This window comes from Capricornis sumatraensis, chromosome 5, assembly GCF_032405125.1.
Source record: "Capricornis sumatraensis isolate serow.1 chromosome 5, serow.2, whole genome shotgun sequence".
Classification (NCBI taxonomy): Eukaryota; Metazoa; Chordata; class Mammalia; order Artiodactyla; family Bovidae; genus Capricornis; species Capricornis sumatraensis.
Window position 1 is genome coordinate 107973043 of NC_091073.1, and position 21502 is coordinate 107994544.

At 39.2% G+C, this 21502-nt stretch overlaps 1 protein-coding gene across 1 annotated transcript in view; it reads right to left on the reverse strand.

Annotated features, from left to right (window-relative positions):
• The window catches only part of KDM7A (lysine demethylase 7A), a 69766-nt gene that overhangs the window by 14628 nt on the left and 33636 nt on the right, over positions 1-21502 (reverse strand). The window contains exons 2-9 of the mRNA XM_068973047.1: positions 19689-19774; positions 13580-13697; positions 9441-9601; positions 7473-7614; positions 6996-7182; positions 5879-6041; positions 2141-2228; positions 859-965 (exon numbers count right to left, since the gene is read on the reverse strand). Coding sequence (XP_068829148.1) covers positions 859-965; positions 2141-2228; positions 5879-6041; positions 6996-7182; positions 7473-7614; positions 9441-9601; positions 13580-13697; positions 19689-19774 — 1052 coding nt within the window. The remainder of the gene's footprint in view (positions 1-858; positions 966-2140; positions 2229-5878; positions 6042-6995; positions 7183-7472; positions 7615-9440; positions 9602-13579; positions 13698-19688; positions 19775-21502) is intronic.

Below are 21502 nucleotides of genomic sequence, written 5' to 3' on the forward strand. Positions count from 1 at the left end.
GTACCCTTTCTTCTTGTGCAACTTTTAAATGAGAAAACCCCCAATGTTTAGAACAGACTTTGCTGTTTAATCTGTTTATATCTCTTCTTCTGGAAGTTAATGATAACAGTAGCACTATTTGCAAACTGACTAGAAATGTTAAGACAACACAGAAACTAGATCGACTGTATTCTCACGGGCACAAGTGTAAAGCAAAACTAGATAAAAGTGAGAAGTGACCCTGAGTCTCCAACTTGACTGCTCAAAAATCATTAAACCAATAATAAAACACTTAAATCTGAAAAGCCACATAAAAAGGTGGCTTTCACGTTTAAAGGGATATTCCCCCACCCACCCACCACCCAAAACCATGTTTCTTCAGGCACAGACCACAGCCCGACACTAGCTGGTGTGCGCTAACAGGTGCCTTATGCTGGCCACATAATGGTCACAGCAGTAACAGCACAGGCACCACCTGACTCTCTCAGGACAAGAGAAGTGCTCCCTCAAAGGCTTTTAAAGCAAATGCCTGGGGACAAACATTAAGTAACAGTGCCTTGGCTTCAACTGCGTTTTTTGCTAGGGAAGCACTTTTACATGCCTGAAAATCTGTGCAGGTGACTAGAGTCCCGGGAGAAAGCAACACTTTTCAGGATTCCCTGTGTGGTTCCAATGCAGTAGTTCGTGTGTTTTTATGACTATGGACTAGAGCTCCCCTAATTTGTTAAAAAGGTTCTGAACAGGGGGAAATCATGCATTTAAAAAACAAAACAGGGACAACAGCCACCATATTTTTAAAAGGACCTCTCTATCAGTGACTTTAAGTGAATTTACAAATATCATGCATCACATGAAACAACAAAATGTTCAGATTATTACCTTTTAGGGTTTCCAGCAAGTTTTTGGCTACAAACCAACATATGGCTTCAAAGAAAGGGAATTTGAAAAGATCTGGTGTTTTAAGTCTTTTTTCCATCTCGTAACACCTAAATAAAGAAAAGTTGAAGAAATTCAACATTAGCATTTCCAAAGTTAAATGGACGCAACCAACTTAACTGAAATAAGGCAGCCCATGACACAGAAGACCAATGGGGTCCTACACACTGCTCAACACCACACACGTGAGTAGGACTGAGTCATGATCTGACTCAGGTCTGCCCTTATCCGATCTGACAGTATACTGAAGAATTTACACAGGGCTTCTAAAAGATCACCCCTAGGGATCTGTAGCCTAGTTTTAACAGAAGGAATTTTACAAGGGTTCCACTGTAATAAATATAATGTGTTTAGAAACTAGCTCCCTGTGTTAGACAGCACTCCAACATCCACTCGTGGAGTTTCCTTTAGGTCCCACTAAGCATTCCAGCTCAGGACCAAACTTGGGTGGGGTCAAGGTGAGAAGGCAGAAACCATACGGTGAGCTTTTCTGCAAGAGTCCTTGCAGCAGTCCATATAGCCAGGAGCCGTCCTTCCCCAGGGACAGCTCAGGTATAAGCAAGATTCACTTGGCAAGTGTGGGAGTTTGGCTTAAAGCTTCGTGCCCCATAAGAGCCAGAATCTCTTGTAATAACTCCATCGATGCATGGCTTCCAGGGTTCCCCATGGGCATGCCCAGTTACAAGTCAGGAAAGTCAAAAGACATGGCTCCCTACCAGGTATTTCCAGTTCTCCCAGTCCTGTGCAGTTTTATCAATGAGGAATCATTTTACCATAAGTAATGTTGCCTAATAACATTCTTCTCTTATTAAGCTACCAGGCGAAGTTTTTGCCCAAAAGTCAGATTGTCATGCAGAAGGGGAAATAGTTGGTAATCCTTCACCACAGCAAAATTAAAACAGGTGTTTCCTAACTTCGAATTGTCCTGTCCCAGCCCCGTATGTTACACCTGAGTCTGACCTGATTTAGTTCAATTCTCTCACTGTAAAGAGAACCAAAGGAGAGCCTATCCATCTCTATAAAATTCTGAAATGTGGGAAAGTATTTAGTCTCAACTTGAATAAATGATTCTTTTTGTTTTAGATTCATCAAGGTATCCTCTTGACAAAATTTAAAGACAATTTTTTTTTTTTTAAGTTTCTAGTAAGTTATCAGGGCCTATTTCCATGAGATCACAATCAAATATGTTGCTGAAAAAGATCCTTTAAGTGCTGATAACACAAACCTGAGCTGCATGCCAATGTTAAGGTTGTGCAGAAAGTTCCCCCCAAAAGCCATACAGTCCTGAGAAGTGAGCACAGCATGAATCCACCCTGAAACGGTTAAAAGGACATGTCAGTGACTTTTCAACATTTAAACAACACAAATGTGATATCTACCTGTTTTAAGAAACACACAAAAAATCAGTTTAGCTCATACTTCAGTGCCAGAGAAGCTAATGTCTATTATGATCTAAAGATACAATGATTCAAGTATTTATTAAATGCCTATTCTATGCCACCTCTGTGCTGTGTTTCAGATTAATGCATTGACCCGACTAGACAAAATTATGGTGCAGGACAGAAGGAGCTTTTGGTAATTGTTACTGTTTTCATTTTTTAGTTTAAAAACACATATAACTTTATGTTAAAGATTTTACTCTGAGACAAGTCAAATCTGGTTACAGTGAGGCAAGCATGTTTTCATTAAATGAATAATTGGAACTGGCTGAGCCCCTGGCCTTCCTAGTGTCATTCTGAAATGAGTGCCGGTAGGGACCAAGCAGAGGAGGATCGGTGGGACTCCACCCAAGACCTGCCTCTAAGAAAGAAAAGGTAGATACCCCGTATTTTATGAGGCAGGGTTATGGCCCTACAAATATAAATGTTGGCAATCAGAATGTTATCTTCCCATAAAGCCAACATGTTTCCAAAGTGAGGCTCATTTCTAAGAGATGATGTCTAACTTTTGAAAGAAAGGTCTTGTAGACCAAACATAAAGATGCTATACAGATGTAAATAAATATATTCACATACATTTGCATGGAAAAATTGACTGTTAAAATAGACGGATTCCATTTTCTTTATACTTTTCATAATTTGATTCGTCATTGTTCTGTGATATCGTATCTAAAAAGGCCAAGAAGACTGGATTTCAAGTGGTGGCCATTTGTGTGCTCAAAGGCACAAAGTCTTGAGCTTGACCCTGAAATCACAAATTTGAAGTCTGTGTCGGCTTCAAATTCTGTAGATCAGTGGTTCTCAGTGGAGGAAGCGCTGCCAGCAGAGCGCGGTCTGGAGAGTTCGGGGCAGGGTGGGTGGGGCTGTCACAAGGATCAGGAAACACCACTGTCATCTTGCGAGCGGGAGGCAGGGTGCAACAGGCAGGACAGTGCCACACAGCAAGAAACTGTCCTGCCTGAGCCAGGACTTTCAAATATCTGCTGGGCATTCAGACAGGTACAGAATCTGTCACTGACTGAGCCCAGAAACGATGGCTCCATTAATATGAAACAGAGCATCTTTTGCAAGGTTTCAGCACGATTTTCTAGGAACACAACCAGGTAGCCTGTACACTGAAGAAAATTTATCAGTTGCCAAATACCTTGGGGGAAAAAAAACCCACACTATCTATAGCAGTGGTTCTTCAAATGTGGTCCCCAGACCAGCAGCATCAGCCTCAGCGGCAAACTTATTAGAAATGCAAATTTTCAGGCCCACCCCAGAGGTGCTGAATCAGAACCACTGGGTTAAGGCCCAGCGCTCTATGTTTTGGGCTTCCCAGGTGGCGCTAGTGGTAAAGAACCCACCTCCCAATGCAGGAGATGCAAGAGATGCGAGTTTGATCCCAGGGGTGGGAAGATCCCCTGGAGGAGGGCCTGGCAACCCACTCCAGTATTCTTGCCTGGAGAATCCCATGGTCAAAGGAGCCCAGTGGGCTACAGGCCACACGGTCGCAAAGTGTTGGACAGGACTGAGCAGGCACACATGCTCTGTGTTTTAATAAGCCCTCCAGGTGACTCTGAGGGTCTGTGGAGTTTGAGAACCATTAATCCACACCAATGCTATAGACCTGTACTGCTTAGCTGGCCTGTGCATCACCCTACTTCCAATGTTGCTGTGCCTGAGCAGGGACATTGCAAAATAATATTTTATTATAAATTACTTCTAATTTCTTTATAATCTAATTAGATTATTACATCAATTGGGGGGAGGGAATTATTGGTGTTGGAGGTTATACTGATGATAAATTTGAGTTTAAGATTTTAAAACAGATATAACAAACTATTTACTACAAAAAGGAGCTTTGGGGGTCCTTAAGGGAGGGGCTTGGTCCATTCACAGTGAAAATATTGATAGGTAACTAGATTTTATCAATTCTGGTAGTTCTAGGCATTTACTCATTCATTTATTCAACACATACTTATTATATACTCCATAGCCAAAGTAAGAAAGCAGGGCCTGTAACAGATCCTTGCAAACTCTGCAGCCATTAAGGTCACCCAAATCAGAAGAACACAACTCTCAGAACCACTGGCCTGCAGAATCCATGCCCTGCATTCAGTCACCTCTCAAGATGATACACCTAATGCCTATTCTTGAGGCTATAACTAAGGCTGATACTCAATCCCTTCCTAAGCTCCCTCAGAACATACTCATTTGCCTCCTAATTATCCCAGGATAGCAGCCCAGACTCCTACAGCAGACTTGGCCTTCAACATCAGCGCAGAGCTGACCAATTAAAAACTGAAGGGAATTTCATCAAAATTTTAAAATTTTGTGCAAAGGACATTATCAAGAAAGTGAAAAGATAACCCACAGAATGAGAGAAAACATTGCAAATCATATATCTGAAAAGGGTCTATTCAGAATATATAAAGAATTCTTACCACTCAGCAATAAAAAGACAGCCCAACTTAAAAATGGGCAAAGGATTTAACAGACATTTCTCCAAAGAAGACATACAAACAGCCAGTATGAAAAATGCTTAGCATCGTTACTCACTAAGGAAACACAAATTAAAACCACAATGAGATACTAGTACTTCACACCTACTAGAATGTCAAAAATAAAGATGAGCACAGTGGTGGTGAAGATGTGGAGAAATTGAAATACCTGTACATTGTTGGCAGGAACATAAAATGGTACAGCCGTTAGGAAAACAGTTTGGCAGTTCCTCAAAAAGTTAAACATCATTAAACCGTATGACCCAGCAATTCCACTACTAGGTATAAACCCAAGGGAAATGAAAACAAACCTCCACACAAAAACTATCACACAAATGTTCAAAGCAGCACTATTCATAACAGCCAAAAAGTGGAGCCAACCAAAATGTCCATCAACTGATGAGGGGATAAACGAAATGTGAAACATCCATGCAGCGGAATATTACTTGGCCATAAAAAGCAATGAAACACTGATAAGAGATACAACATGGTTAAGTCTAGTAAACATGATGCTAACTAAAAGAAGCTGGATACAAAAGGTCACCTATTATATATGAAATGTCCAAAACAGGCAAATCCAGAGCCAAAAGAAAATTAGAGGTTACTAGGGGCTGAGAGGAGGGGGAATGGGGAGTGTCTGCTAACTGGTACAGGGTTTCTTTTTGAGGTGATGAAATGTTCTGGAATTAGGGAGAGGGTTGCACAGTTCTGTTAATCTACTAAAAATCACTGAATTGCACACTTTTAAAGGGTGTGTATTAAGGTATGTGAATTTTTCAAAATAAAAATGAAGGCAAATGACACAAAACACAATGCCAAAACAAGCTGAACCACAAGAGAAACCCTCCAAGGGACAAGGACGTGAAAAGTTCAACATAAGAATCATCTCTCAGGTTATGCAAAGCCACTTTCCAAACTCAGAGGTTAAACTCAGTTAAACTCAGAGGTTAAACTCTGTTAAACTCAGAGGTTCCAATCAAAAGCTGACTCTGTGATGAGCAATTGCTATGGGGAGTAGGGATGGGATTAAAACCTTACCTGTAGGAACAAATAAGGTATGTCCCTGCTTTACCACACATTTGTAGCATTTATCCACCTTATCTCCAAAGAACACTTCACTCTGGGTCACAGATGAACTCCAAGATTCATAGAGGGCCAAATTGTCATCTGTTGGCTTTATCAAATAAAAAACCTTCTCGCCCTAGGAGGAAGTAATCACACTATTTTTGAAAAAGGAAATGCCATTCTCAGGGTGGCCTATATTGATGCAATTTCCCAATACAATGTTCTAAATTAAATTAGATAATTATCAGATTTCTTAGGCTCAGAAAGACATATTTCACATGCCCGACCAATAGCTACTGCCTTTAATAAGCATCTCCACAGGTACTAACGCTCCCCCTCCCAATAAGACAAGGAGTCAGTAAAGTCGTGATGGAGAAACAGTTACAGGAAAGGAGGGTAAAGAATCACAAGCATCCTACTGATCTCATGTTCAAGGTGTAGAAGTAAATACATGTTAACGGGCCCCAGGTTACAGAGAGTCATCTCTGCAAACTCTGCCCTTTCTCCTAAGACCTATAACACTACAGCTGTTTTTAAAGACTTATGAACAGACTTTCTTTAGTGAACTGACCCTCTGCTTTCTCATGAAGCAAAGGAAGAGGAGCTCGAGGCACAGCATCAGAGTCCAGAGCGTTGCTGATGCACAGGCACGTGATTTAGACGAAGATCTGGTTCTAGAGCAACCCTGTCCAAAAGAACTTTCTGTGACGATGGAAATGTTTCCTATCTGTGCTACGCGATACAGTAGACGTAAAGCCCTAAGTGGCTACTGAGCACTTGAGATGTGGTTAGTACAAATGACGAGCTGAATCTGACATGATGTTTCATGATTTAAATTTAGCCCCATGTGCTGAATGGCTACTGCACAGTTCTAGTTAAAGCAAGGTGAATATATGCTCTCAAGGAGAATTCATAATTTTATGGGCATTCCTGACTTATCCAACTAGCTGTCTTTAGCCTGACCTTAAGATCAGAAGCAATTATTACTATAATTTTGCTCCTTCTCAGGTATCTGATTTACGGGTTGACTAGAGGGAAGAAGACTATATGTTTTTGCGGTTAAGTGAAAAAAGAAACAAGCCAAGCTTACCCAGAGGACATGGTACCAAACTGAAGTCCCACCAAAATCAATGTGGAAATCTGTGTAGCTGTCTTGAACTCCCATTAAGCAGTATTTCTGAACAAATGGCTTGGGAAAGACTGAATCATCTGGCCAATAATTTTCCACCCAGGAAAGTTTTCTGGCTATATCAGGAACCTCCACCAATTCAGACATCCTTTAAAAAAAAAAACAACAGACACACACAAACACATACACCCACATCATGCAAATTAAAACTTCTTAAAACTGCATCTCCCATCTCAACCCCAACCAAGAAATTAACTGCAACTCAAGGCTAACAAGAATACTTCAAGTTTGAGCATGCCAAAGCAAAATGTACAACATAGCTGTATCTCTGGACCACTTTAGGAGTCACAATTATGTTTCTTACTAAAGTAAATGCATCATTTAACTACATTGAGCTAACACTCACAGAGCTGAATCAAAACGCCCAGAACTACTCACTTTGTATCTGAAAATTCAAGGCTGATCACGTTTAACACTTTTGGTCTGCTGGGATTCGTGAAGTATTTCACATAATTGTGAAGTGTCATTTTGCTGTCTGCCTGCCTTGCCACATCAATGACATCTATTACTTTGTCACCACCTGCAGAGAACAATCATAGCCTTATTATTGTGCTTAAGAGTTTCACCAATAGATGCCCTAAACAAAAATTTTTTAAAGACCATATTTACTGCACGTGATAATTAAGCCATCTATAAGAACTACATAGCCTAGACAAAGACTCTTCCTATATCCTTACTTTTTAAGTCCAACTGGAACTTCTGAACAAACGAACAATTTTTGAAAGAATAAAGCAATTAAGACAGAGCTGCATAATTAACACTGAGTGTAAAAATTTATGTGTTTACAAAGCTTTCCATACAACAATGATTTCTTGTGCATCCTATGACAAAAGTGCATATTACACTGGTAGGTAAAAACTGAGTCACCTGTTCTGGCTGTTAATTCCTGGTGATCAAAATTATAATTAATAATTTTACACAAAATGTGGACACAGACTTTTCCCTTTTACTTCGTTAACACTTAAGATTCTGAGTCCATCATTTTGAGAAACCAATCAGTCATTGGGGAATTAGTGAACAAATTAACCAGGACAAACAATTTCTGCTTGCCTGGTAGTGTCCTCTCTCCTAATATTCTGCTTCAAGAAAAAAATGAAGCAAAAATCAGTGCACATTATTGTCTGTGAGATGAGTTTTGAATTGGGATTAATTTACAATTTTCCAATAAAACCATGAGGTACTACAGGCACAACACTGAATCACCCTAAAAACCAGTTAGTTTTCCAATGTCTGACAGGATAAGGTGAAATTCAAAATACAGCAATACTTAATCTGAAACAGGAAACAAGTACCTGTTTCTTACCTGAATGTAACTTTAAACAAGCTAAGAAAGTCAAACAGACTATTTATATTTAGGAGGCAAAACAATTCTGTTAATTGAAGCATTTTACAGTATTTAAAAAGTTAGCTATCAAGTAGTGTGAACATTTTACCTACACTTTTATTACACTAGCCATTTATTTTACAATGTTATCTATACAAACAGGTTTACGTGAAACCTTAGCCTCATCTTCTAATTTATCAAATAGTTCAAAACTGAGCTGAATGTGAAGTGAGGCAATTTAACCGGATTTCCTCAGTGAAACAACTGGCAATGTCAACCAATGGATAGATAAAGGGATAAATTCTCAGATTATTTCAGGCTCAGAAGATAACATAAAGAATAGACAGTTTGAGTCAAGACAGACTTGAGATCTAATCCTCAAATAATCTTTATCTACTTTGCTGACAAGGAATGAGATCTACATAGAGTCAGCTTTCTCTCTCAATACCCTTATGAGAATGAAAGAAGTGCCTGAAAATGTCAACAATAATGCAACAGATAAAGGGTCTTCTACCTTGTTTCTTAGACCTTTCTGGGACTCAATATCAAACATTAAGTCCAGACATCATTAAAAGGCAGTATCATCAAGTCATTGAAGTAAAACTAGGTTTGAAAATAAGCTTCTCTTTTTCTAGGCAGCAGGAGGTTACTAAAGCAGGATCCAGAAATCTTGCACCTGAATGCTGCTACCAAGGTCTAGAACTCAACCAGTTTCCCAAAGACTTCTTTTTCATATCGGTGGCTACCCCGCTGTAATAATTTTTCCCAGCAAGTATTAGCAAGTTTGATGGCAAAAAACAAAGCAACAGGAGGAGCCTGTACAGAATGCTTCCTTCTGTCTTTCTGAAAGTAGGTCTACTGAGAAAAAAGTTTTCAACGTACATGACATGGCATTTCACTTTTCCTGACCCAGAAACTGAACTAAACTAACATCTCTTCATTCAATTTTTAGTATTTTAGGATAATATCAACTTTATTTTTTACCGTGTTTTCCCAAGCAATTAAAGGAATCCAGTTCGTACCTACATAACGTTCCACATCCATAACAGAAAAAGTTGGTGGCGGGAGCCTGAGTCCCAGATCATCTAATTTGGGGACCATTATAGGGACTTCAAATCCGTGTTTCTCCAGGTACCTTTGTGTCAGCTGGCTGCCATGCATCTTTACAATGATTTCATCGGCACTAAAGAAAATATAAGAGTAAAATGTCATCTTTGCTGATCAGTTCAGCTAAAAAAAAAAAAAAATCTGGTAATGGATTAATTCATATGCTCTATTATTACCTGAATCAGTGGTTCTCAACCTATCTCATACCTAATTTCCCTTTTTATAACTCATGTTTTATAAAGCTCCTTTTGGTATCCTACATACAATTGGAAAAATATATGTGAATTATATAAAATGCCTTAACTATAACAAGAGAAAAAACAAATTATAGCAAAATACGGATTTCAATATGTAAATATTCAGGTAAACAACACTAGAAAAGATAACAATAACAGTTCAGTTCAGTCACTCAGTCATGTCCTACTCTTTGCCACCCCATGGACTGCAGCAGGCCAGGCTTCCCTAATAGAATAACAGAATAATGGGACGCCTACAAATAGTCATAATGAATGGTTGGATTTAAAAGAAGTAACAAACACGTTAGAAGTAACTCAACACATGCTGCACAGAAAACCAGAAGAGCAAAAGGGAGGGGGTACAATACAATAGGAGCTGGTTAGGATAAGTAAAAACAGATCATGTTTTATCTTGCTATAAAATTCTACACAAACATTTATTAGACATCATAAAGTCTCCCGGGACATAGAACAATTCATGTTTTCCTGCGCACTGGAGGATGACTACCATCCAGACTCCCTACTCATTGAGACAACGTCCAAATGCCCCAGTTGAGAATTCCTGATTTAAAAGGTCATTATCCTCAGTATTTAATAAGTTTTAATACGTTAGTCACCTTAAGCCACTAAAAACGGGTTGCTGCACCTCTGGCCGCATTCTTTAGTGACTAACCTGTTCTAGGCATTACACTCAAGTGTGGTCTGTCTGTCCCTTTTCACTGTCCCCTCAGTTTAGCTCAGTTCAGTCACTCAGTTGTGTCCAACTCTTTGCTACTCCATGAACTGCAGCATGCCAGGCTTCCCTGTCCATCAACAACTCCCGGAGCTTGCTCAAACTCATGTCCACTGAGTCAGTGATGCCATCCAACCAGCTCATCCTCTGTCGTCCCCTTCTCTTCCTGCCTTCAGTCTTTCCCAGCATCAGGGTCTTTTCCAATGAGTTAGTTCTTTGCATCAGAAGCCCAAAGTATTGGAGCTTCAGCTTCAACATCAGTCCTTCCAATGAATATTCAGGATTGATTTCCTTTAGGATTGACTGATTTGATCTCCATGCTCTCCAAGGGACTCTCAAGGGTCTTCTCCAACACCACAGTTCAAAAGCATCAATTCTTTGGCATTCAGCCTTCTTTATGGTCCAGCTCTCACATTCATTCATGACTACTGGAAAAACCATAGCCTTGACTAGATGGACCTCTGTCAGCAAATTAATGTCTCTGCTTTTTAATATGCTGTCTAGGTTGGTCAAAGTTTTCTTCCAAGGAGCAAGTGTCTTTTAATCTCATGGCTGCAGTCACCACCTGCTGTGATTTTGGAGCCCAAGATAATAGTCTCTCACTGTTTCCACTGTTTTCCCATCTATGCCATGAAGTGATAGGACTGGATGCCATGATCTTTGTTTTTTTAATGTTGAGTTTTAAGCCAGTTTTTTTCACTCTCCTCTTTCACTTTCATCAAGAGGCCCTTTAGTTCCTCTTAGTTTTCTGCCATAAGGGTGCTGTCATCTGCATATGTGAAGTTATTGATATTTCTCCCTGCAATCTTGATTCCAGCTTGTGCTTCATCCAGCCCGGCATTTCGCATGATGTACTCTGCACTGAAGTTAAATAAGCAGGGTGACAACAGTCTGCCTTGGCGCACTCCTTTCCCAATTTGGGACCAGTCCATTTTTCCATGTCTGGTTCTAACTGTTGCTTCTTGACCTGCATACAGATTTCTCAGGAGGCAGGTCACGTGGTCTGGTATTCCCATCTCTTTAAGAATTTTCCAGTTTGTAGACTGTTCCCTAACCATAAATCAGAGATCTCTAAAAATGGATAGTCTCAATTTTATATTTCAAATGTTCACAGAATTGCAGCTGCTATACACTGAAAGTTAAGGGCAACATTTGCATCATAGGTTAAACACAACAGTTTCCTTTTTTACAATCAGATCTTAGCTATCTTGATGTCATCTGTAGCCTAGCTGTCAAGGAGATAACAGGAGAAACTAGGTCTCTGAATTATTGAGCTCAGATCATCCCACCTTCTCAGTAATAGTAGGTCAGTTTAAGGCCTTAAAAAAATCCAGACAGACTTTTCTTGGACAGTCATGTAAATAGAAGGCTTAGAGCTTCTTTACCTGACTCACTGAGTTCTGTACTGCCTTTTATTTTCCCTATAAATATTCCCAAGTGTTCCTTCTTCCTCAGCCTCTGAGAATTTAACAATTCCTTAAACTCTAATCTACAGGAAAATCTTAAATCTCTTGTACTCCTTCATCTTAAATGTTTGGTGTTTTACTCCACCAAAGTGATCAAAAATATTTAGGTTCAAGTTCTTAAAAACACAGGTACATCACTACTTACAAGAGGAAAAAAACTGGACACTATACCATAGTGGGCTAGTTAAGTAAACTATGGTACGTATATATGGTACAGACACACATACACACACTATTGCACACTACACAGCAGTTAAAGAGATAAACTTATGTATATATATGGAAGGGTATGTATATATATGGAAGGGTATCTATTATATATAACAGTAAAAAAAAAAAAAGCAAGTTGCACAACATATGTGTAACATAACCCCATGTTATCTTTTAAAATTAGAAGTGTATATACATCACACATCTGTACACATAATTGTTTTCAAAAATTATCATTTACATAAAAAAGGATCCAAAAAAACTTTCAGTCTTAAAATAAGGGTGGAGAAGATAGCCCATTCACTTTATTTTACACATTTCTATGCTAATCCCATCGAATATGTGTGATTTAGTTAACTATTGTCACTCTGCCTGTGGAGGTTTATGGAGTTACACAAAATAAAACCAAGACCTTTAATTAATGATAAGTACAGTGTGGACATTTGTGACCATCTCTGTAATCTGTATTTAACTCGTTGTGTTTAACACTTTGGCAGAGAAGCCACAGGAATCACTGGGCCAGGATTTTTGACACTACTCTTTTGGGTTATAAACCTATTTAAAAAAATGCAAGCTATGCCCCCTCTCCCTGAAAAATTCACATTCATACATCAACAATAAATAGTTTATACAGTTTTAGGGAACTGACAAGTCTCTGAAGCCAGCCGAGAGACACTGGCTGAAAACTTGGGCTCCAAATCAATCAATGAAAATAGACATTTCTCCAATGACTTTGATACTGATAAAAGAGAATATTTGAGAACAGGGCCTTTAATATCACAAAAAGCACATGGAAATCACTGTGTTTCATATTTTTTTCTCTCTCTGTTACCTGTGGGAGCCAACAGAAGCCACTTATCATTTATGCTTCTGTTTAAGGAAGGGGAATGGCCAGGAATCCTCAAGATTACAAAGAAAGAGTAGGGTTTTATACTTACAGGATCTGAAATAATTCCATAATAGGCTGCAGGTGATATTGTGATTGAAATTTAAATTGTACTTCCCCTTTTTAACAAGCCTGGATGTGATCCCATGTAAAAAGCCTATTAAGCATTATCACTTTAAATAGATGTCAGGCAGTGAGTAGGAAATGATCTAAATTAGCATGGTTAAATGCTGCATAATGCTTTTGACGCTCTTCTCTTGAGCCATATAACTTAAATACATTATCTTAAAAAAATAAAAAAAATAAAAACAAACCTAGTCTTGCTGCCACCAGAGGCTGAGCAATGGCTGTGGGGATTTCTGGCAGAAGTAGGGTGGAGACAGATCGGAAAACAACATAACGGAAAACAGCGTGAAAAGAGGAGGAGGTGAGGCAAAGGAGAGAGAGAAGCAGCCGGCAGACAACGCAAGGACCAAGCTAGGTAACGTTCTTAAGTGTTTTTGGTCATAACAGGTTTCCGTACCTTGGGAAGACTCGAGAACGTAGTTCCTTCACGAAAGTTCTAGTTCCAGCCTGCACTGGTTTGGAACCATCATCAATTTCTGTGTAGTCATGCCTGTGCCAGTTCCTCCTCTTTTTCACTGGATTTTGAGAAGATTAAAAGAAGAAAACATCTCTGTAACTGGTGGTACCACATACTTTCTATCATTATAGTCTACACAATCAGAAGCAATTGTGAAGTACAATAATACTCACATTTTAAAATGTATTTCTAAGGTTGAAGAAGCAAAATTTACTTTATGCCATGCTGCAACTATAGGCAGTTAACTGTGGGGTTTTAAAAATCCTTCTACTACTACTACTATCATTATCATTATTTTGGCTACGCCCCACAGCATGCGGGATATTAATTCCCCGACCAGGATTCGAACCCACACCCCCTGCAATGGAACCTCGGAATCTTAACCAATGGACCACCAAGGAAGTCCCTTAAATCTTTCTACTTCAAAAATTATTTTAAAATTAAACCAAGGAACTCAAATTAGCAGATTGAGCCTTTTATAATACCCATATTTATACAGACTCTAAACCTCACTACTATTTAAAATCTTGACTGTCACTAGAACATTAGGTCATAACATGATTTTTATAGATCATCCAAATCAGTCTCTCAGGACAGGGCCTTTGATCTCACGTCAGAAATTTATTTTAACAGCACAGTCACTTGTCTTTTATGTCAAGATTTATTCCCAAAATAAGCATGGTTACACTGACACAGGAACAGCATCATAATATAAGGAGGACAAGTGAGATGACAAATCAGTACCGGAGGGCTCATTCTAACACTCAGATCCTGTGAGTCGACAGCTCTGGGAGGCTAAAACTTGAGTAGGCACAGCAAACGAAATCAGGACACTTGGCTTTGACTTCTAGTTTAGTCACAACTTACTCTGCACATGTGTGTGCATGCTCAGTTACTTAGCTGTGTCTGATTCTTTTGCAACCCCATGAACTGGAGCCCACTAGGCTCCTCTGTCCATGGAACATTCCGGGCAAGAACACTGGAGTGGGATGCCATATCCTCCGATAGGACATCTTCCCGACTCAGGGACTGAACCTGCAGCCCCTTCACTGGCAGGCAGACTCTTTACCACTGGTACCAGCTGGGAAGCCCCAACTTACTCTGCAACATGTCTGGGTGCAGTGTCCTCGATGTGGAAATGAAAGGGAAATGTTCTATTTTTCAGACTGTGCTGCAGAACCCTTAATAAAAGGGAAGATGGAGAAGAGACTGAGGCTGGAGTTCTGGATCTCATTCATTCCTCTTTTCATCAGGGTGGAACCACTTGCACATCTTTTGTGTGGCATCAAGGTAAGATTTCAGTTTTACATCTTTTTTTTTTTTTTGAAAATCACTTTTTAGCCTAAAACTTCCATAATTCTGGGAAATGTATGTAAGTGAAAGTCGTTCAGTTATGTCTGACTCTTTGAGAGCCCATGGTCTCTACAGTCCATGGAATTCTCCAGCTCAGAATACTGGAGTGGGTAGCCGTTCCCTTCTCCAGGGGATCTTCCCAATCCAGGGATTAAACCCAGGTCTCCCTCATTGCACAGAGTTGGACACGACTGAAGCGACTTAGCAGCAGCAGCAGCCCTCACTGCAGGTGGATTCTTTACCATCTGAGCCACCAGGGAAGCCCGGGAAATGTATTGATGTCTAAAATTTACTTAGATGGAATAAAAAAATAAGATGGGCAGTGTACAGTGGGATAGTTAGTGGACAGATATGAGATAAACAAGTAACGTGAAATGTTGATAGTGGAATCTAGATGGTGGGTTTAGAGGTAATATTCTTTCAACTTTTCCTGGATATTTGAACATTTTCATAATAAAACCTTGGCAGGGGTGACAACTCTATGAGTCTAAGTTATTTCAAACCCTTCACCTTACAAAGATCATAATAATAAAATACTGCTGGATCCTCATAAGGATAAGGACAAGCCACACATAAATAATCAATAGGGGCAGAAATCAGGTTCCTTCATATCTAAGTCTCAAACAAGATTCCCAAGTAATTTATGGCAGTCAGATCCTCAAATGGAAGACAGTAAGTCCCATTTTTTAAAAAAACCTCGTGGAAAAAAACTGACAATCATTAAGCAACCTTCCTAGAAAAGACCATTAAGGCAACCTTCGTGAGTGTGTGTGTGTGTGTGTGTGTGTGTGTGTGTGTGTGTGTGTGTGTTCTTTTTTCCTCACTTAAAATCACTTCTAGGGAATTCCCTGGCGATCCAGTGGTTAGGACTCTGTGCTTTCACTGCTGTGGGCCGTAATTCGGTCCCTGGTTGGGGAACTAAGATCCCACAAGCCTCGCTACACAGTCAAAAAACAAAACAAACAAACAAACAAATCAAAGGTACATGATTCAAAGGTATTTCATTCCAGGCTTTTTGCTTACATATAAACAGATATATAACCCCATTTTTTTTTCAGCTGGGATCATAATGTTTATGCTTATCTTTACTATCATGGGCATTTTCTCCTTATTAAATGTTCAAAAACAATTTAAAGGCAGCCTAGAATTTTAAGATGTAAATGAAGATGCATCTTTAAACAAAGATGAAATTAATATTTATATACATAAACCTGTTTCTGGCTACATACTACAAAACTGCCTCCCAAAAAGTGGTAGGTAACCCATTCTCACCAATATATATAAGCAACCTGGCCAACAGTGGGAAAGAGGGAGGAAGGGAAAAAAGAAACAGAACAAACTGCCCATTTGAAAGTTAATAATGATGTTACATTGTTTTAATTTTCATTTTGGCATAACAGATTAAAATTAAAACAGATTGGGATTGGACAGGTACGGATTCAAACTCCAGCTCTGCCAAACAGCTACATCAAAGACCTAGTAATATCATTTTTCTCACATCAAGGTGTTACAAATATCAAAGCAGATAACAAATCTATTAGCAGTACTTCTCAGCACAGTGTCTGGGGCAATCAATCAGCTGCCAACTACTTTTCTTTCCTTTTAAATGTGTTGACTTGCAGGATGTTAACAGAAGGCTACAATGTCCTGTTGGACCAACATCCTCAACACATCAAATCAGTCACTGCCAGAGCTGACTGAATTTCTTAAAGGAAAGAGGCCAGCGAAAGAATATTTTAATAGTGGTCATAGGGAAAGGAGAGAAAATTTTGCATTTGGATTGCATGTGCCTGAGGAGCACTGAGAATATGTGTTTAAGTATTGGGCTGGGTTTTTTGAGACTGGTCTTCTAACACAGTTCTTAATTCCCATTAAGAAGGTAAAGTCTAAATTCACCATATTAATGAATATTTTACTGTCTAAATGGAATCTGTATTAAGGATTCCTGGGGAACTCTGAAAGAAATAGGAAATCTTTGGTAGCAAGTAAGAGAGGCTTAAGAGCAAGACAGAAAATGTCCAAAAGGGATTACCCAAACTAGGTGTGAGGGTGCGGGGTGGGGCGATGGAACCTTAAAACGGGATAAAACAGACTGCTGGATCTGGACCATTTTCCTTATGGCTACTTAGAGTCAGACTTTTTGCCCAGAAGACAGTCCATGCCTCATCTTATGTTATTCAAGGATGAGAAGAATATGAAGGGGCAGGTAATAGTCAATGAGCTCCCCTTTGAAGCATTGTTATTCAAAGTGTAGCTTCAGGATCCATTATGGATTGTGAAATCAATTTAGTGAGCATGACAAGCTTTTAAAAAAATTAAATCACACAGGAAAAAAGAAAATAAGAGTGTATTACATGGAGCAGTGTTTTAAATACTACATTATTCTGATTCATAGTAACCCATATAACATTTCATAGAAATTAAATTCAAATTATTTCATTTGGGGGTTATTTACTAAAATTCCAAATTGAAACTTACATTTCAGTTCTGTTTCTCTTCTTGATATAACAAGCCAGTATTATTTATTTCCTCCAAGAATTACACTTGGTCAATAATTACTTCAAGTTATATACTACATACTTCAGCACTACATAATATGAAACTTTATAAATATTTATGGGACTTCCCTGGTGATCCAGTGGTTAAGAACCAGCCTTCCATTACTGGGAACATGGGTGCAATCCCTGGTTGGGGAATCAAGATCCCACATGTGTGGGGCAACCAAGCCCACATGTCACAACTAGAGAGCCTGCGCTGCAGTTACTGAGCCTACGCCACAAAGAGAGCATGCAGGCTGCAACTAAGACCCGCTGCAGCCAAACAGATGAGTAAATATCTTTTAATTTGTGACAATAAATTAGTCAATTATACATGTAACAACTGATTATACATGTTCAACCAATTTGCTAACCTCAAATTTTATACTGCAGAAACAACAAAAAGGATAATCTGTATTTTACAAAAAAAAGATTCAATACATTTATACAGCTTAAATTGCTAAATCTCTTAGAAACTAGGTAAAGTGTTAATATTTCTAACAAGACAGATAAGCAGTCAGTTGCTACTAAATTGCTTTTGAAAAATCACTTGCCTATAACCAGAGAACACAATCTCTATTTTAAAAAAGTACTATGGAAAAACTGAATTCAAAAAAAGAGATTGTCTATGTTACCCACGTCTGACCCAAGTGTGTACAATTCTAAAATGATTAAGTCTACAGTTTTCCCCTTTAGTTTTAGTAACACAAAAATGCTAGTATGCAGTCTAAATTTTTAGGAGAATAGTTATAATATATCCCAAAGCCTTTTTAAAATCACTTCTCTGCTCTCACATTTGTACGATAACTAATGCTCCAATATATTCTGAAGCATTTGTAAGAGGCTAACAACAAAGGGGACGACAGAGGATGAGATGGTTGGAAGGCACCATCGACTCAATGGACATGAGTTTGAGCAAGCTCCAGAAGATAGTGAAGGATGGGAAACCTGGCATGCAACAGTGCATGGGGTCACAGAGAGCCAGACACGACTAAGCGACTGAACAGCCGCCGCCTCCTTTCCTATGTGCTGCTGGTGCGCTCCAGAAGACGTGAGGCTTCCCTGCCCAAGCCCTCAGCCCTCAGAAAGGACAGTGCGGGCAGAGAGCTGGTCTGGCCTCTGTCCTTGGGACAGGACAAGGACTGTTGGAAGGTTGCTTTCATCACAGAGGACAGCGGGATAGGACTCTAGGCCATACTCAACAGCAGGACCTAATTCGGACAACAGAAGTAATACCTTAGCATGTCAGTGCCCTAATTTTTTCCTCCAAGTGTACTGCACGTGTGCATTAAAGTCTTATCCTATACACTGTCCCAAATAGTACTGATTTTTTCTTCTTTCAGTTTTATTGGGATATAACTTACATACAGCAATGAATAAGTTTAAGTTATACAACATAATGGTCTGACTGACATACCTTATTTCATGATGACCACAGTAAGTTTAATGACTATCCATCATCTCATGTAGACAGAAAATAAACAGAAAAAAATTTTTTTCCTGTGATGAGAACTCTTAGGATCCACTTTCTTAACAACTTTCACAAAGAACATACAGCAGTGCTGAATCGTATTTATATGTTGTACAGCCCTAGTACTTATTTATCATATAGCTGCAAGTTTGTACTTTTTGATCACCTTGATCCAATCTTGCCCCCCACCCCCGACCCCTGCCCCTGGTAACCACGAATCTGTTCTCTTTTTTTATGAGCCTTTGTCTTTGAAACATAAATGGCCAACAACACTGTGTTAGTTTCTTGTACACAACATAGTGATTCAGTATTTCTACACATTTCAGAATGATCACCACAGTAAGTCTAGTTACAATCCTTTTTAAAAAAACATTGAGAGATAAAAACAGCCAGAATCAGAAAAAGTTTACTTTATTTCACTTCTCAAGTTGAAAGCTTTGAAAAATATGTATTTTGAGTATGGCGCTTTGCACTGGCAATTAAGAACAATAGTGGTTTTTTTCACTTAATGCTTTGACTTGTTAAATAAGTTAATAATTCAAACAAAAACTGCACTCCCAATATCTTCAGAAAAATCTTTCTTATAGTTCTTGGTGGGTATAACATAACTAGTCAGAGTATCATTAAGTATTGTCATGTATATATTAAGTTCTAAACTCCAATTTTGATTTAAGCTTCTAGTACTTACTCAAGGAGGAACCATGTAGAAGTGCACAGTTGGGACAGTGATATAGGTCAATGTCAACGGCATGATGTTCTTCTACTCCAACACAGCTAAGGGAAAGAAATATAAGGCCAGTATATAAATAAGGTAAAAATCTTTACTTAACTATAATAGATCGGTTAGAACTTAGCTAAGAAACGTACAACAATCTCACCAACGCATTTTGAAGAGTACAGAAACTCGTGTAAGAATAAATTTTATTCTCTTCTCTGCATACTGGAGAAATGGCAACCCACTCCAGTACTCTTGCCTGGAAAATCCCATGGACAGAGGAGGCTGGTAGGCTAGAGTCCACAGGGTCGCAAAGAGTCGGACAGGACTGAGCGACTTCTCTTCATTTCACTTCTGCATACTGGAGTGGGTAGCCTTTCCATTCGCCAGGGGATCTTCCCAACCCAGGGATCGAACCCAACTCTCCCGCAGTGAAGGCCGATTCTTAACCAGCTCAGCCACCACAGAAACCCAAGAATATTGGAGTGGGTAGCCGATCCCTTCTCTAGCGGATCTTCCCCACCCAGGAATAAAACTGGGGTCTCCTGCATTGCAGGTAGATTCTTTGCCAGCTGAGCTACCAGGGAAGCCTCCTTTCTCTGCATATTTGCTGAATAACTGTGGGGGAGAATATACCCAAATATACCACTATTTGGGTATATTTGAGACTATACCCAAATTCACTATTAGCAGCAGTAGAGACATCAGAAGTATAACATATTTATAACATAATAAGTATATTTTATTTTATAAATATATATTTTATGTATAATGTTATAAGTAATTATAACATAAACCGTAAGACCCTCAACCATTATGTAAATGCTACCTGCTATGGACTCAATGTGTTTGTGTCCTCCCAAAATTCACATGCTGAAGCTGTAAACCCCGGTGTGACTATGTTTTGGAGATAGGGCCTCTAAGGAAGTAATAAGGGTTCAGTGAGGTCATAAGGAGGGGGCCTTAATCCAACAGGATTACTGTCTTTTTAAGAAGTAACACCAGAGAGCTCACAAACCCTCTCTCTCTCGGATCTCTTCTCTCTGCCTCCCTTTCCTGGGTAGATTAAAACACCTAACTGTAAAATATGGTCGTCATCAGCCAGAGTGGCTAGCAAATTTGGGTAACATCACTGACATGGTGAGCGCACTGAGTCCTAACAATTCTGCATTAGGTCTCATACCCCTAATTAACCAGTTAAATTAGTGTGAGGTGTTGTATCTGGAATACTCTATTCCATGGAGTATACAGCAGCAGCATTTAAATAAAGATTGAGGGAACTAGGAACTCGAAAAACTGTATCGTGACATCTTGAGCACAGGAGTGGTTCATCAATGAAAGACCACAGCACCTTTGCTCACTTTCTAAGTACTTTATTAGGGTAAAATTTTACATGTTTGTATTCCCCAAAAGTTTCAGAACAAAAACACAACCACAACTAGTACCTGAAAGAGCCAAAGCAGTACTAACACAGAATTTGGGGGTATCGGTTGATAGGTGATACAGTGAAAGAGAAAATCAGTGAAATGGATGGCGGTCACATTATTCAGAATGCAGCAAAGAGAATGAGATGACAGGAAATACAAACAAGAGTGTGAGAACCATGAAGGATAAAATGAAAATGTAACATACATTTAACCAGAGCCTCAGAAGGTAAAATAGAGAGAACAGGGGCAGAAGCAATATCATGAGCTAACAGCTACAAATTTGCAGAAATAATGAGACACTCATCTCCAGATTTAAGAAACCCAACACATCCCAAGCAGGATGAATAAAAAGTCAACTCA